Source organism: Caretta caretta, chromosome 22, assembly GCF_965140235.1.
Source record: "Caretta caretta isolate rCarCar2 chromosome 22, rCarCar1.hap1, whole genome shotgun sequence".
Taxonomy (NCBI): Eukaryota; Metazoa; Chordata; order Testudines; family Cheloniidae; genus Caretta; species Caretta caretta.
Window position 1 is genome coordinate 17,703,217 of NC_134227.1, and position 13,629 is coordinate 17,716,845.

The 13,629-nt window shown below is 51.3% G+C and overlaps 1 protein-coding gene across 1 annotated transcript; it reads right to left on the reverse strand.

Annotated features, from left to right (window-relative positions):
• Nucleotides 1–2,220: 2,220 nt before the first annotated feature.
• Nucleotides 2,221–8,416, reverse strand: RNF26 (ring finger protein 26). Its single transcript, XM_048827507.2, has 2 exons — nucleotides 8,281–8,416; nucleotides 2,221–7,914 (listed from the first exon to the last, which is right to left on the reverse strand). Exon 2 carries the CDS (start codon nucleotides 7,868–7,870, stop codon nucleotides 6,359–6,361), a length of 1,512 nt encoding a protein of 503 aa, XP_048683464.1. The 5' UTR covers nucleotides 7,871–7,914; nucleotides 8,281–8,416; the 3' UTR covers nucleotides 2,221–6,358.
• Between the last annotated feature and the right edge of the window lie 5,213 nt (nucleotides 8,417–13,629).

The window sequence follows — 13,629 nt, forward strand, 5'->3', positions numbered from 1 at the left end:
GAGCCGGCCTTCCGAACCCAGCTCTCTGCTGCTTGTAATAACGAGTCTTAATGGGCTACAGGAATATTAGCCAAAAAATAACTTCCTTCTGCTAGGCCAGCAGCAGCTGCAGGGTGGGCGGGTAGAGAGAGCACCGCCAGGTTCCAGCATGGCATGTTTCCTTCCCACAAGCCTTCGGCTGGCTCGGGAGGTCGGTACTGGTAGCATCTGCACAGATAACCAGATCCTCAGCGAAGCAGCTCTAATCCCTGCTCTGCTGTGGATTAGCCTTGTAGCCTTGGGCAAGCCCTTTAAGCTCAGGGTTTCAACAGTGGCCTCCAAATGTGGGGGTCTCTAGTTTGGGGTGCCTAATTTGCAGAAGTGCTGAGCACCCCCACACCTTGCATTTCTACCTGAATTCATTAGGCACTGCGGGCATGGATTATCTCTGGAAATCATGTGTCGGACTAATGGTGGGCACCCTGGAAAATGTGGGGCTGAACCTCGCAATGTCTCAGTTTCCCCAGCGAAGAAGAGGGTGAGGGGATGAGTTAGCTAATATTCAGAGCTAGGAAGTGCTGCGTACGTGCCGAGAGGTGGGGGTGGGAGTTCGCCCACACAAGGGCTGCAGAGAGATGAGGCAGCATTAGAGACATTCATCTCCCAAAGGAACGCAGACCTTCAAGGTGGCTGGAGCAGGCACTGAGAGCCAGGACTCCTTGGTTCTAGTCCTGGCTTTGGGAGGGGGTGTTTTCTATTGACTAGAGTGGAGGAGTCTGAGCTTTAGGACTCCTGGATTATGTTCCTTACTCTGGGACTGGGGTTGTTGAGCATTTAGATCAGGGAACTGGAAGCCAGAACTCCTTCCCATTTCATGGCTCCAAACTATATGCAAGAATAGTTCATCCACTCGTGAAATGCAACCACCTCTGGGTTGAAAAGCAGCATGCTTACCCGTGCATATCTGTCCAGCAACTCAGGACAGGACGTGAAGGATAACACATTAAACAGCCACTGCACTTTCACAGACCTCAAAGCATAATTGATAGGAAGCCAGATAGTTGTGGCTTCCATATTGTTACAAGGAAATGTTACCTAGACACATAATAAGTGAAACATCCTCCTTTCTGGGTCTTCTCTCTCTGCTTATAGTGCCTCCTAGAGATACCCTGAAGTGTCACATTTTGCAGGCATGAATAAATTAGCCTCCCATCCACCCTTGGGGGATAGGTCCAGATCATCATCCCCATTTCACAGCTGGAGAAGCTGAATCACTGAGAAGGGAAGCAACTTGCTCAAGGCCCCCCAGAGTATCAGATAAGGTGGCGTCTATGCTGAGCCACATGTCTCCGCATGCTCAGAAATTTCTGCAAAGCCTTCTGTGGGGGTTGAACTTTTCCATGCTTTGGCTAAGCTCAAAGATTTCCTAGATTTCTCTTTGGAAAGCTAGAGCAAAATCTAACCACTATTTTATTATATTATTATTTATTATGAGAGGGTGAGGGGAAAGCTTTTTCCTGCTGAGAAAAAAATGAATTAATTTCAGATTTTTTTTGTTCCCTTCCGTACAGCATAACTCAAAACCCAGCTGACCTGTAAACGCTGAAGCTTTCCTGTTGGCTAGGTTCTCCCCACTGCCCAAGGCCTGATCTGGTTGCAAGAAGAACATATATACAAATAACAGATACCAGTGAGTGAGGGAACATGGCTCTGAAAGAGGTTGGAGTGCAGGGATATTGACCAAGAACTCGGCCGGTTTTTACTGCCTGCTCGTTTTGTTTCACACAACTGGGACGTGGGAGGCAAAGGGGGGCACTAGCCATAGCTGCACTTGTGCATGCAAGTGGCCAAGCTTCCCCAGTTGAAGGTTAACTGTGTGTTACGCCCAAGCACACCCCTGACACACCATCCCCATATCTGCCTAGGGCCTGACCACACCCCTGAAGGGTCCCCTCCTCTCCCTCTCTGGTTGTGTGCACGATCTGAACATGCTCCCCCCAGCCCTCTCTGCCCACCCCCCCCGCGTCCTACCCTGTTCTTCACCCTTGTCGTTTTTGCTCAGAACTCTCCTGCTAAAGCTGCAGGTTCCCTGCTGATTAAAGCCTGCAATCTCTGGCTGCAGGGCTTTCTCCCTTTTCCAGTGGGCCAGAGATGAGCGGAAATGAAGTTCAACACCAGTATCCCTGTGGGGAGGTGGCCCTCCCCCAATTGGAGCACTCCCAAGAACAGGGCCATAGGCAGTTTGGTTTTTGCAAAAGAGACTTTAATGTGCAGAGTCAGGTTAGTAGTGCAAAGAGTTAACCTTAAAACACACAGCTTTTCTGGACAGCAAATAACAGCCCCTAAAAAGGCAGAGAGACTGACTTTTAAAACATCAAAAAAGACTGGATAGGAAGGGAAGCAGCAGTGAGCTCTGGGAAGAGAAGTCCCCCAGAAAGCCCGATACAAAACTCTCTCCCTCAGGGGATTGCGTTAGAAAAGCAATCGCTCAAAATAAACCCCTGAAGCAGAGCAGCCAGAGAGCAGCCATGAGGGAGCCAGCTTTTTACGAAGGCACAAATGGGGAGGGTCTGGCTAACTTTACCAAGAGGGCCAGGTTTGCTGCGCAGGCCTCTGCCTGCCTCCAGCTTCCAAGGGGGATGGTTAGGAAGAAGTGGAATAGCCTCATCTGTGCTGGAGCAGGTGGAAAGCATTACGTACAGTTGTGGACGCTGCACCTCCCCAAGAGCCTAAGAAGCCTCTTCGGCCAGATCCTCCTCAGGCTGAATTGGGCATAGCTCTCTGCCCATTTACACCAGCTGACCCGTGCTACTGTATTAGATTGTGCCTGTGCAATTTGTGGCATGAATAATACCACAAATACACTTGGGATTTTAGCAATGCAGCTATGAGCTTTGTTACTTGGCATGGTCTTTCCCCCCAGCCCATCAGCACTAAGGCCCTGGAGCACTTTCTGAAGGGACAGAACACACGTACCACCGGGAAGGAGCTTTGGCCCAGCCCCACAGCCACCATTCTGCTGCGCTTTGAGACGCTCTTGTGGTGATTGGGGGGTGGGTTATACAAACTCTACAAATCAATCAGAGCATTTCCAGGGGAATTCACAGAAAATAAACAGGTTTCAGAGTAGCAGCCGTGTTAGTCTGTATCTGAAAAAAGAAAAGAGTACTTGTGGCACAATAGAGACTAACAAATTTACTTGAGCATAAGCTTTCGCGAGCTACAGCATCCGATGAAGTGAGCTGTAGCTCACGAAAGCTTATGCTCAAATAAATTGGTTAGTCTCTAAGGTGCCACAAGTCCTCCTTTTCTTTTTAGAAAATAAACAATTCTCCGTTTGGATTTCAACATCCCCCTGCAGTGTTTCAAAATGGAGGTGAGGCAGAAAATGAAAGGGACTGGCCAGATGGAGAGGAAAGCAACATTTGAAACAGACTGCAGCTGGGGGGGAAGGAAATTTTTTTCTAAAATAGCAAAGTAAGAGATTGTAAACATGAGGATTGCAAGCCTGGCTGTGTGTCAGAATAGGCAGGGCCCACATTGTACCTCTGGCTGCGTGGGTTACAAGCGAGGGCAGAAGTTGATTCGGTGACATCTCACTTTTGTCACCCTAGATTTCAAGTGTAAGGCGCTCAGAAGGGGCAGAGAAGGATATTTTTCATCCCCTTGCCAGCGGCATCACACAGCAGCCATTCAAATGCTTGTCTAGGATTCTTTTTTTATTGATCAGAAAGTGAAACCTCCATCATTTTACGTATCAGTGGCCCAGTAGCAGCACTGCTCCCTTGCAGCTTTCGAGGTTAGAAGCTTAACCTCACAGGTTCTGCATCTCACCCTTCACACTCATCTGCCAGGTGAAGCTCCGCCCTGAAACTCTTCGCCAACGCCTGGATCAGCCTCCCTAAGACCGTCAAGCACACAAATACGGGGGGTCTTCCTACAGGCCGTTGTGTGCCATGCTCTGCAGGGCAGCACAGTGCCCCACCCTTGGTAGAACTGTTCGGTTCTGGCCTCCATGCAGGGGCCGCCTCATATACTAACGCCGGAGCGAGACCAGGGGTAAATCCTGCACCCACTGAAGTCAATTTTCCCATTGCCATCAGCACAGCCAGCATTTCACCCTGAGGCTGTAACAACGTCCCACGAAGTGCTTATAACTGTTCAGTTACATTCACACCGACTAGCCCACGTCTCGTTATGACATAATAGAATTCTGCAGTGTAAACAAACTCATTTGACCCTCCCCAAGTGCTCTCTGGCCTTAATACAGGGCTTCATTTGGGGTCAGACCAACTATCAATTATTTATTAGCTTGAGAGAGAAGAAAAACAGCCCTCAGCCTCTTGTCTTGTGGTCCAGGGACTCTTTCCAATGTAAGTACTGACAATTAAATTGATTCTGGCACTCTTATAACCCATCTCAAGCATCCGGGAACACGAGAGGGTTTTAGTTTAAATATGTATTTGTCAGCTTGCTGATCTCTTGGAATTACGCTTACTGGCAAAATGTTGACAGGCCCTCCAGACCTCCCAGTCCAGAGACTACTGCTAAGTTTCACTGCAAGGGGATGGTGCACAAGCAAAGGAGATCTCATGATATGTTTCACATTTCAGGCTGTGGGTAAAACTCAACACTATATAATCCCACTCTAAATTACAACCCCTATATGTGCAATCACAGCTTCATCCCACATGGAAAAGTACTTGCTCCCCAGAGTCTGCATGTCTCAGCGGTCCAGCATTGGGATTTGGAGCTTCCCCCCTCGGAGACCACTCCTTCAATTCCAACCCAGTCTGGGAGACAGTGAAGACAGTTACAACGGGATGGCTCTAGAGCAGTCTCAGTAAAGGCCATGGGTTGAGTAGGCCACGGAGAATCAAGTCCCTTCTAAAGGGGACCCTCTGAGTGTGGAGGGAAGTACAGTGAGATGTGGATGCTTGCATTGCTGCTGCCCAAGCTGGACCTGTTCTGTGGATAAATGGAGGCCTTCAGTCTCCAGGGCTGTTAAAACAGCACCACATTCATGAGAAGAAAATCTTCAAAAGGAAAAAAGAGTCAGCTTTCCTCTCCCCCACTGAAACACCCCCCATCCCAAAAAAAAAAAAGAAAAGAAAAGAAAAGCCGTGCAAGGAGTCTGGAATGTGCTATCTTGCATAGGTGATCTGTGCTAATTACATGCAAGTGTATCCAATGAGGTTCTGACTTAACTCTATGGTAAGTTAAACTGGGAAGAGTTTGTGTTCTCCCCAGTAGCAACATTTGGCTTCTAACTTGCGTCTCTCTCGAGGAGGAGGGGCCCTGAGAGAAGTGGGGAAAATGAGCTGGAAAAATCCCACAGCCTAGTAATTTCCCCCCTGCATTACCAGCTTTTGAAGGGGAAAAAGAAAAAATCAAGACCCCAGATAGCACCAGGATCCAAAATACTGTGACAGTTTCTGAAGAAATGATTAAAGACTGCACAGGGTGTGCTTCTGCAACCAAAAGCCAAATAGGCCTCTTGCTGTGGAGATCACGAGCCAGTCTTTTGGATCAGGCTTGAAAGATGCACTTGCCCACTCACTAGGGGCTGTAGCTGAGATCCTCAAAACTATTTAAGTGCCCAGCTCCCATTGAAATTGATAGGCATTTGAGGCCTAAATATCTTTGAGAATCTGGACCTGTGAGCCTGGGGCACCAGTGTGAAATTGATAAGACAGCACTGTAGTTTGCTGTGAAACTGACCAAGAACGTGTCAATGTCAGCCACTCAACTCCCTTCCTGCCCCCCTACAAGAAAGCAGGAGGGTAAGGGGGAACAAGAAGAGCTCCCTCTCCCTCTCAACAGCTGAGAGAAGAGGAGAAATGCCAAGATTTTCAGGCAGTCATTAGCCAAGCCTGCCTTGCTCCTAATAGCAGGGTTGGAATTCCAGCATTTGCTTTTTCCTAACAGCTGAGTTTCTTACCAGGGCACAGCCTTCATCTTTCATAGCAGACTTTTGCTAGGAAGTGTCTGGAGCCTTTTTCAAGCCTTGCTTTGGATACTCTATATGATGAGCCAACAGAGGAAGATTCTGCACTCTGGGCAAAAGTCCTTGAAATACAGAATGTTCAACTGCCAAAACCTTTCAGTCCATTATTGAGACCGGCTGCTGTGCTTTCCAGTGGCAGTGACAAGCAAGTTACACCATAATATTAGTGAAACCAAGCTTCTAATGTTCTCTCTGTTTCAGTGCCATTCTCGGTTCTTTGGAAAACTCCTGGTGGCATAGAAAGCGTTGAGCTACTGCCGGGTACCGACACACAAAGTAACACCACCGGGAAGCCAGGGTCCCAGGATTCTCCTGTGCTGGCTGGCACACCGGGTAAGCCCGGTGGAATGTAGATTAAGCGACACCCCGAACTCACAAGTACACGTCGAGAGTCTGCAATATCATCTGTCGGCAGAGTGGGCAGTTGCGCTGGTAGATGGCCTGCTGCAGTAGGATTTCGGTGCATTGTTGGCAGAGGCACAAGTGCCTGCAGGGCAGGAGCAAGACTGTCTTGCTTTGGTCCTGGCAGATGACACATTTTTTACGTTCTTCTTGTTCTTTCAGGAGCATCCACGGGTCATTCTCCAAAGCGACATCCTCGCTGTCCTCCTCCGAAGCATTCAGCTGCTCTTTCCTCAGAGCTTTGGCTCGTGATGTGCTTGGTCCTTCTCCTGGTGGCTGGAGGCGCTGCCCTGCTGTGGCATTTCGACCAGAGGCTGGTTGCACATTTGATCCTTGCTCAACGTTCGTGTCATGTTGGTCCTCATGTCCTCTGGCTGCCGGCTGCTGCACCTGACGGGCACCACCTGCACCCTGCTGATTGGCTCCAGGCAGCCCTGGTCTTCTCTGATGAGCTCCTCCAAGAGCAACTGGCCTATGAATGGTTGCAGCTGCCCCTTGCCTGCCTTGGTTGACCTCTGCACCTTGTGGCTCTTGATTGACCTGTTGATTTGTTGCTCTGCCTCCTCCATTCCAGTTGGCCATTTGGAGACCCCAGCCTGCTACCCTGCGCCAAGCATGGGAGCTCACGACCATCCCCAGTGACAAGAGCACAATCTGATAGAGGCGCCAGATGTCCCTCCGCAGGCGGTGGTAGGAAGGCAAGGTATTCAGGTATCCCAACACATGGTTTGCCAGCGTCCTTGTCAGCTCAGGGTTGAGGACTAAGATGCTGACTGTGACAATTAGGGCGAGCAACCCTAGGCCATAAAGATTCAGGAAGAAGACATTAACCAGGAGTTTGCTCATGGACTCTAGGAGTTCGAATGCCAGCTGGCAGGGTGACCACACGAGAATGGACATGGCAATGGCACTGCTAGACATGTGAGCAAGGAAAGCAGAGAGGAGGTCTGTGACTCTTAGGAAAGGGCCAATGATGGAGTCCCACAGGGCCAGCACCAGATTCTGGGTGCCGATCAGGCAGATGTTGATGATGCTGTTAACGAAGTAGGCGAGGAGGCTCATGACAATGGTAAACACTTCGCATACCTGCCTCAGGAGCGACTGGCCAGAGCCAACCACATTCCAGAGCCCTCGGTGCACAAGTTCCTTGCTTCTCAGGACCAGGTGCGAGAACAGGTTCCCGATCACTTTCAGACTCTCCAGACTGGAGCAGAAGCCTCGGAACAGGCCGGTGACCGTTTGGACAGAGCCCAGGGCCAGGCAGCAAAGCGCCTCCACCAGGTACACCAAGGAGAACAAAGTCCCGTTCCAGCACTGGATCACACCAGCCACCAATGCACTGGGCAGGTTGTAGACGAACGTGATGAGCCAGACCAGCACGGAGACCAAGGTGGAGACCAGGAAGAAGTTCACATCGAGCAGGAGGCTCAAGAAATCCAGGGCCATCCCTACGCCGTTGACGACCAGGAACACTAGATCCATGGCTCGCGCCCTGACGAGGGGGGTCCCGGCGTGAACTACAGCAGCTGGGTTGGAGGAAAAGAGAAGGGTCAGGCTCTGATGGGAAAAGCGGAAGGGATGGGGATGGTTCCCAGGGGGTGGGGAGGGACCTGCCAGGCAGCTGGAGGAGAAGAGGATCCTCTGGTGGCTAAATGTGCCGGGGGGGGGGGTCACTTTAGCGTTTCAAGGTCCTGGCTGCGGGGGGTGGGGTGGGGTGGGGTGGGGGGATGTTTCCCTTTGCTACCAGGCGGGGGGGGGCGCTCAGGCAGGGGTCCCAGCAGGGTGGGGGTGTGAAATCCCGCAGGGGTGGGGGGTCCTCTGACTGGGGCGGGGGGGGAGTGCCGGCTGGGCGATTCCATCCCTCCGCGGCGTGGGGGGGAGCAGCTCCTCACCCCGCTCTCCCACGGGGGGGGCACCCCGGATCGCTTCCACTCTCCCCCCCCCCCGCGGGGGGTGAGTCTTATCCACGTCCCGGGGCTCCCTCCGCGCGGATGGGCGCCACCATCTTGAGTGGGCGGGGCTGGACGCCGGCCAATGGGCGGCGAGAACCGCCCCTGCTCGCGCTCTGATTGGGCTGTTTGAAGGACTCCGGGGGGGGGGGGTTGCTGTTTACGTTCCGACGGAAGGGGCGTGGCCTATGGGTCCCGAGGCTCCTGCGATTGGCTAATGCTGGCTCCGGCTGGGTGGGTGGGCTGAGGATTTAAAGGGACAGCGCCCTACCCTGGGCAGAGGGGCGGCTGGGGACGGGCTCTCTCCCCCTGGCGGCTCCGCCACCCCCAGGCGGAGCCTGGGCTCACCTCCCGTGGCCCCCGGCCGGTGCCGGGCCCCCCCGGCGATCCTGGGCCAGCCCCTGGAGCAGCCAGCCCAGGATCCGGTCGGCAGGCCGTGGCTGGGGCCAGATGCTTCCGCTGCCCCGACCAGAACAGGGCGATTGTCCAGGGGTCCCGCCCCCGTCAGCCACTCCCAGCTTCTGGCCCTTCGGGGCGCCCGGAGCACGGGGTTGCATCCCTGAGCGTCTTGGCTCCTAGCCCTTGGTGAACCCCATCCGCCATTGAACTTGCCTCGTGCTCTTTTTGAACACAGCCGTACTTAACGCCCGTCGCACGTCCCCCTGGCAGTGAGTTCCACAGGTTGACCGTGCGTCATGAGAAGTACTGCCCTCTGTTTGTTTTAACCCTACTGCCTATTAATTTCATAGGGTGACCCCTGATTCTTGTGTTATGTGAAGGGGTAAATTACACACCATGCATGGTTTCATAGACCTCTGTCATATCCCCCACCACCACTCCCCCCCAGTTGTCTCTTTTCCAAACTGGACTGTCCCAGGCCTTGTTAATCTCATTCAAGAGGAAGTGGTCCGTTAAAACCCCCGCAGCCATCGGACAAAAAGAGGGGGTTAGTGGGTTACAGATGGTTGTAATAAGCCATAAATCCAGAGTCTATGTTCAGTCCATGATTTTTGTTGTCTAGCTGAGTAATGAATTTAAGCTCCCAAACTCACCTTTTGAAAGTATTGTGCAGGTTTCCTTTCAGGAAAAGGAATGGTCCTTGAATGGTCCCTTACAATATGTGCTAACTACTTATGCTAAACAATCTGTCCCCCCCCCCCCCCTTGCAGTTTGCTGTGACACTAGGAGTTCCTTTCCCAGACCTGAAATATGGGATGTTAGATGGAGTGGGATCAGAGTTACTACAGAGAATTCTTTCCTGGGTATCTGGCTGGTGAATCTTGCCCATATGCTCAGGGTTTAGCTGATCGCCATATTTGGGGTCGGGAAGGAATTTTCCTCCAGGGCAGATTGGAAGAGGCCCTGGAGGTTTTTCGCCTTCCTCTGCAGCGTGGGGCACGGGTCACTTGCTGGAGTATTCTCTGCTCCTTGAAGTCTTTAAACCACGATTTGAGGACTTCAATAGCTCAGACATAGGTGAGAGGTTTTTCGCAGGAGTGGGTGAGTGAGATTCTGTGGCCTGCGTTGTGCAGGAGGTCAGACTAGATGATCATAATGGTCCCTTCTGACCTTAATATCTATGAATCTAAGAGCTCTGTGTAAGCTCAAAAGATTATCTCTCTCACCAACAGAAATTAGTCCAATAAAAGATATTACCTCACCCACCTAGTCTCTCTAATATCCTGGGATCTACACGGCTACAACTACACTGGCTGTTTACGTGTAAATTAAGTATTGTGAGGTTCACAATGGGCCTCCATCTACAGTCTGAGGTGAATATTAATGAAGGACTGTGAAATCTTCAAACAAGAGGAAATTTAACAGGAAGCGGTAAATAGCAGGTGTGTGGGACAGCCTGATGTTCAGGTGAACATCAAAGGTCTGTTCTTGTGTATTTTGGAGACACCCCCTGGGATCCTTCACCTAGGAAGTAAACTGGCAGTGAGTTGGTTTCGGAAAAAGTGGGTCTCAGCTAAGCTTGGTTGAAGATACAGGAGAGAACTTCTGGGGAGATAACTAACAAGTTCTCCCCCTGTCTAAAGAAGTTTAAATTTTAGATCAAGAATGAGTGAAATGATGTTGCTTTAAATGTAACCATGTATTCCCATCTCTCATGCTGGTTTATATTTGAATCTCTGTTCTTTCTTAAATAAATTTCCTTTTGTTTTATCATTGAACTCAAGTGCTGCATATGATACAGGTGGGGTGGGCTAAGGTAAAACTAATCAACTGGGGTACATTGTTCTTTGGGAACAAAGGCTCTGGGATTTCGGTGGGTATCCAGTGATCAGAGGCTGGACGCCATAGCGGGTCACTTTGAAAGGAGTCATGGGCTCGGGTATGCGGATTGTCAACCTACAGGGCAAAGACATGACTGGTGGAGCCCAGAGAAGCATGCTTGAGCTAACACCCAGCTGGCACAGGCAAGGACCCCACACACTGGAGGCAGGTGGCAACAAGGTAACTCACAGCCCTGGCTGCCCTGAGAAGCGTCAGAGTGCCCTCTGCCAGTTCCTGGGTCACAGCTCCCCTCTATTCCCATGGGTACACCCCACCCCCACCCCCCAAGGGTAGGGAATGGTGCCTCCCTCCCATTCATAGAATCATAGAATTTCAGGGTTGGAAGGGACCTCAGGAGGTCATCTAGTCCAACCCCCTGCTCAAAGCAGGACCGATCCCCAATTAAATCATCCCAGCCAGGGCTTTGTCAAGCCTGACCTTAAAAATATCTAAGGAAGGAGATTCCGCCACCTCCCTAGGTAACGCATTCCAGTGTTTCACCACCCTCCTAGTGAAAAAGTTTTTCCTAATATCCAACCTAAACCTCCTCCACTGCAACTTGAGACCATTACTTGTTCTGTCATCAGCTACCACTGAGAACAGTCTAGATCCATCCTCTTTGGAACCCCCTTTCAGGTAGTTGAAAGCAGCTATCAAATCCCCCCTCATTCTTCTCTTCCGTAGACTAAACATCCCCAGTTCCCTCAGCCTCTCCTCATAACTCATGTGTTCCAGTCCCCTAATCATTTTTGTTGCCCTCCGCTGGACTCTTTCCAATTTTTCCACATCCTTCTTGTAGTGTGGGGCCCAAAACTGGACACAGTACTCCAGATGAGGCCTCACTAGTGTCGAAGACCCATTCCCCTGGGTCTTCTTTTATTCCCCCTAGGGAGTAAAGGCAGCACCCCATTTATTCTCACCCCCAAAGCCCGCCTTTACTTCCCCCAAGACAAGGGCAGCTACCCCTCTTTATTCCCTTCCCTGAGGAGAGGTGCCTTCCCCCACCCTGCCCTGGGATCCCCAGCCACAGATCCCGACAGCACATGTAATGGCCATAATATGGCCGTGTCACAGAAGAGGTGCCCCTGATTGTACCAGACCAGGCTGCCTCAGGACCACGGGCCTCTCACCTCGGCCATCCTGAGCTGCTGCCTTATCGCTGCAAGTGCAATACAAATCCTAATGGGACTGATTTCCCAATTCTCAGCCCACTGCCCCTATCAAGAGCCCGTTCTGCCTCTCGTTAGGGGTGGTGGTAGAGCAGCAAGCATGAACTGGAAAGAAAGCAAAGCAGACGTTAAAATTGCTTTGCTTTTAATCATCTCAACACAAGAAGGAATTATTATTTTTAACATATACAGATCGATGCTGACAAAGTTCCTCTCAAATGGCTGTGACTGGGGTCAGCCTCAGATGGTCACCAACCAACCCAAACTACACAGGCAACCTCTCATATCCTGCAAAATCTTGCTTGCAAAAAACAACAACAAATCCTGGAATACAGCTTGGGGAGGTGTGTGGGGTGGAATCCCTGTGTTGCAACATTTTGCATCGTCTCTCCACATTCTTCACCTCTCGCCCCTGAATTCCTTGCCCCTCCCCTGTGCAAAATATGTGGGGGAGGGGAAATGTTGCAGAGGGAAACTAAGGGGTTAATTGCAACCCGATGTCATGTGCTAGAATAATTTCTCGGCTTCAGTTTTGTCCTGCCGTGCAAACCTCTAGCAGCTGCCCCCATCACTCCAACCCTGTGATTTTCACCCTGTGTTGCCTGGGCTGTCCCATGGCACTGCTGGGGTTGGGTTTTTCCATGATGAGGAGCTGTTTGTGTTCTGTTTACACAGGTGCTCTTTCTCCAAAGCCCCGGCTCTCTGGGAGAAGCCAGGTTTTAATAGATTTAACAGAATGTATTCGGCCTGCTAAAACCAGATACCCCGAGCTCAGGGCTGCTTGTTAACGTGCTATCCTGCGTTTCCTCCCCTTGCCCTGAGCTCTGACAAGCCCTAGTCCTGTAGCATTAGGGTGACCAGATAGCAACTGTGAAAAAACAGGCTCCTATTACCCCCCACCCACTGTCCTATATAAGAAAAAGTCCCAGAAAACAGGACTGTCCTTTAAAAACGGGACACCTGGTCACCCTATGTAGCATCCTCGGCTGAGGATTAGAGGGTATGCAAGATGCTGATGCAAAACAACCAGAGAGCAAAGCTGAGCCCCATGGCCAGGGACAACTGCCCCAGGGTAGCTTTCTCTGACCCTGTTGCTGGTTCGCATGAGCGTCCCTGGGCTTCAAAGCGCCACAGGTAATTAAAGGGCAGCAGTGAAGTCAAGTGGTTATCACAGGTCTGGGAATCAGGACTCCTGGGTTCTATTCCCAGGTGTGTTGCTGACATGCTGATTGATCTTGGGGCAAGTTACATCCTCTTCTCATGCATCAATTTCCCCATCTGTACAATCTGGGGATGTTTGGATCTGGGATAAGGGTTTAGGCTTGTCTCTAAAAATGAAGCTCGTAGTTGCTTTACATTGTGGTTGACGGGGTGCTCATGAGGCCTGGGCATGATGGCTTGTTACTGTGGGGTCTGTTCAGGAGCTCTGCGGGCATTGGCATCAGTTTAGAAAGCGTTTGTCCTGGGGGAGTGAGAAATGGGGAGCTTTGCAGATGCACATAAAGAAAGGGGGAGGTCAGCTTTGAAGCTTGCATGCTGGTCTGAGCCGCCCCCTGCAATCTGAGGGCAGCTGGCGGCAGGACTGTTCTATGGAGAATGACCTCGACCCTGTGCCACATAGTTACAAAGTTCGTCCTTCTAGGAACGCCGAAGCATGGCACTGGCTCTGCCCTGCTGTGCGCAGCCCCTCGGTGGCCTGTGTGCCGCTCAGGCAGGTTTGCAGCTGCCGCCGTTCCCACTGTGCTTGGGAATATTTTCAGCCTTCGTAATGTCAGGCGGTGCAGGAGGATGTGTCTGGGGCTGCAGGGAAGCCAGCGAGCCAGGTGTTTTGCTACGGGGGGTC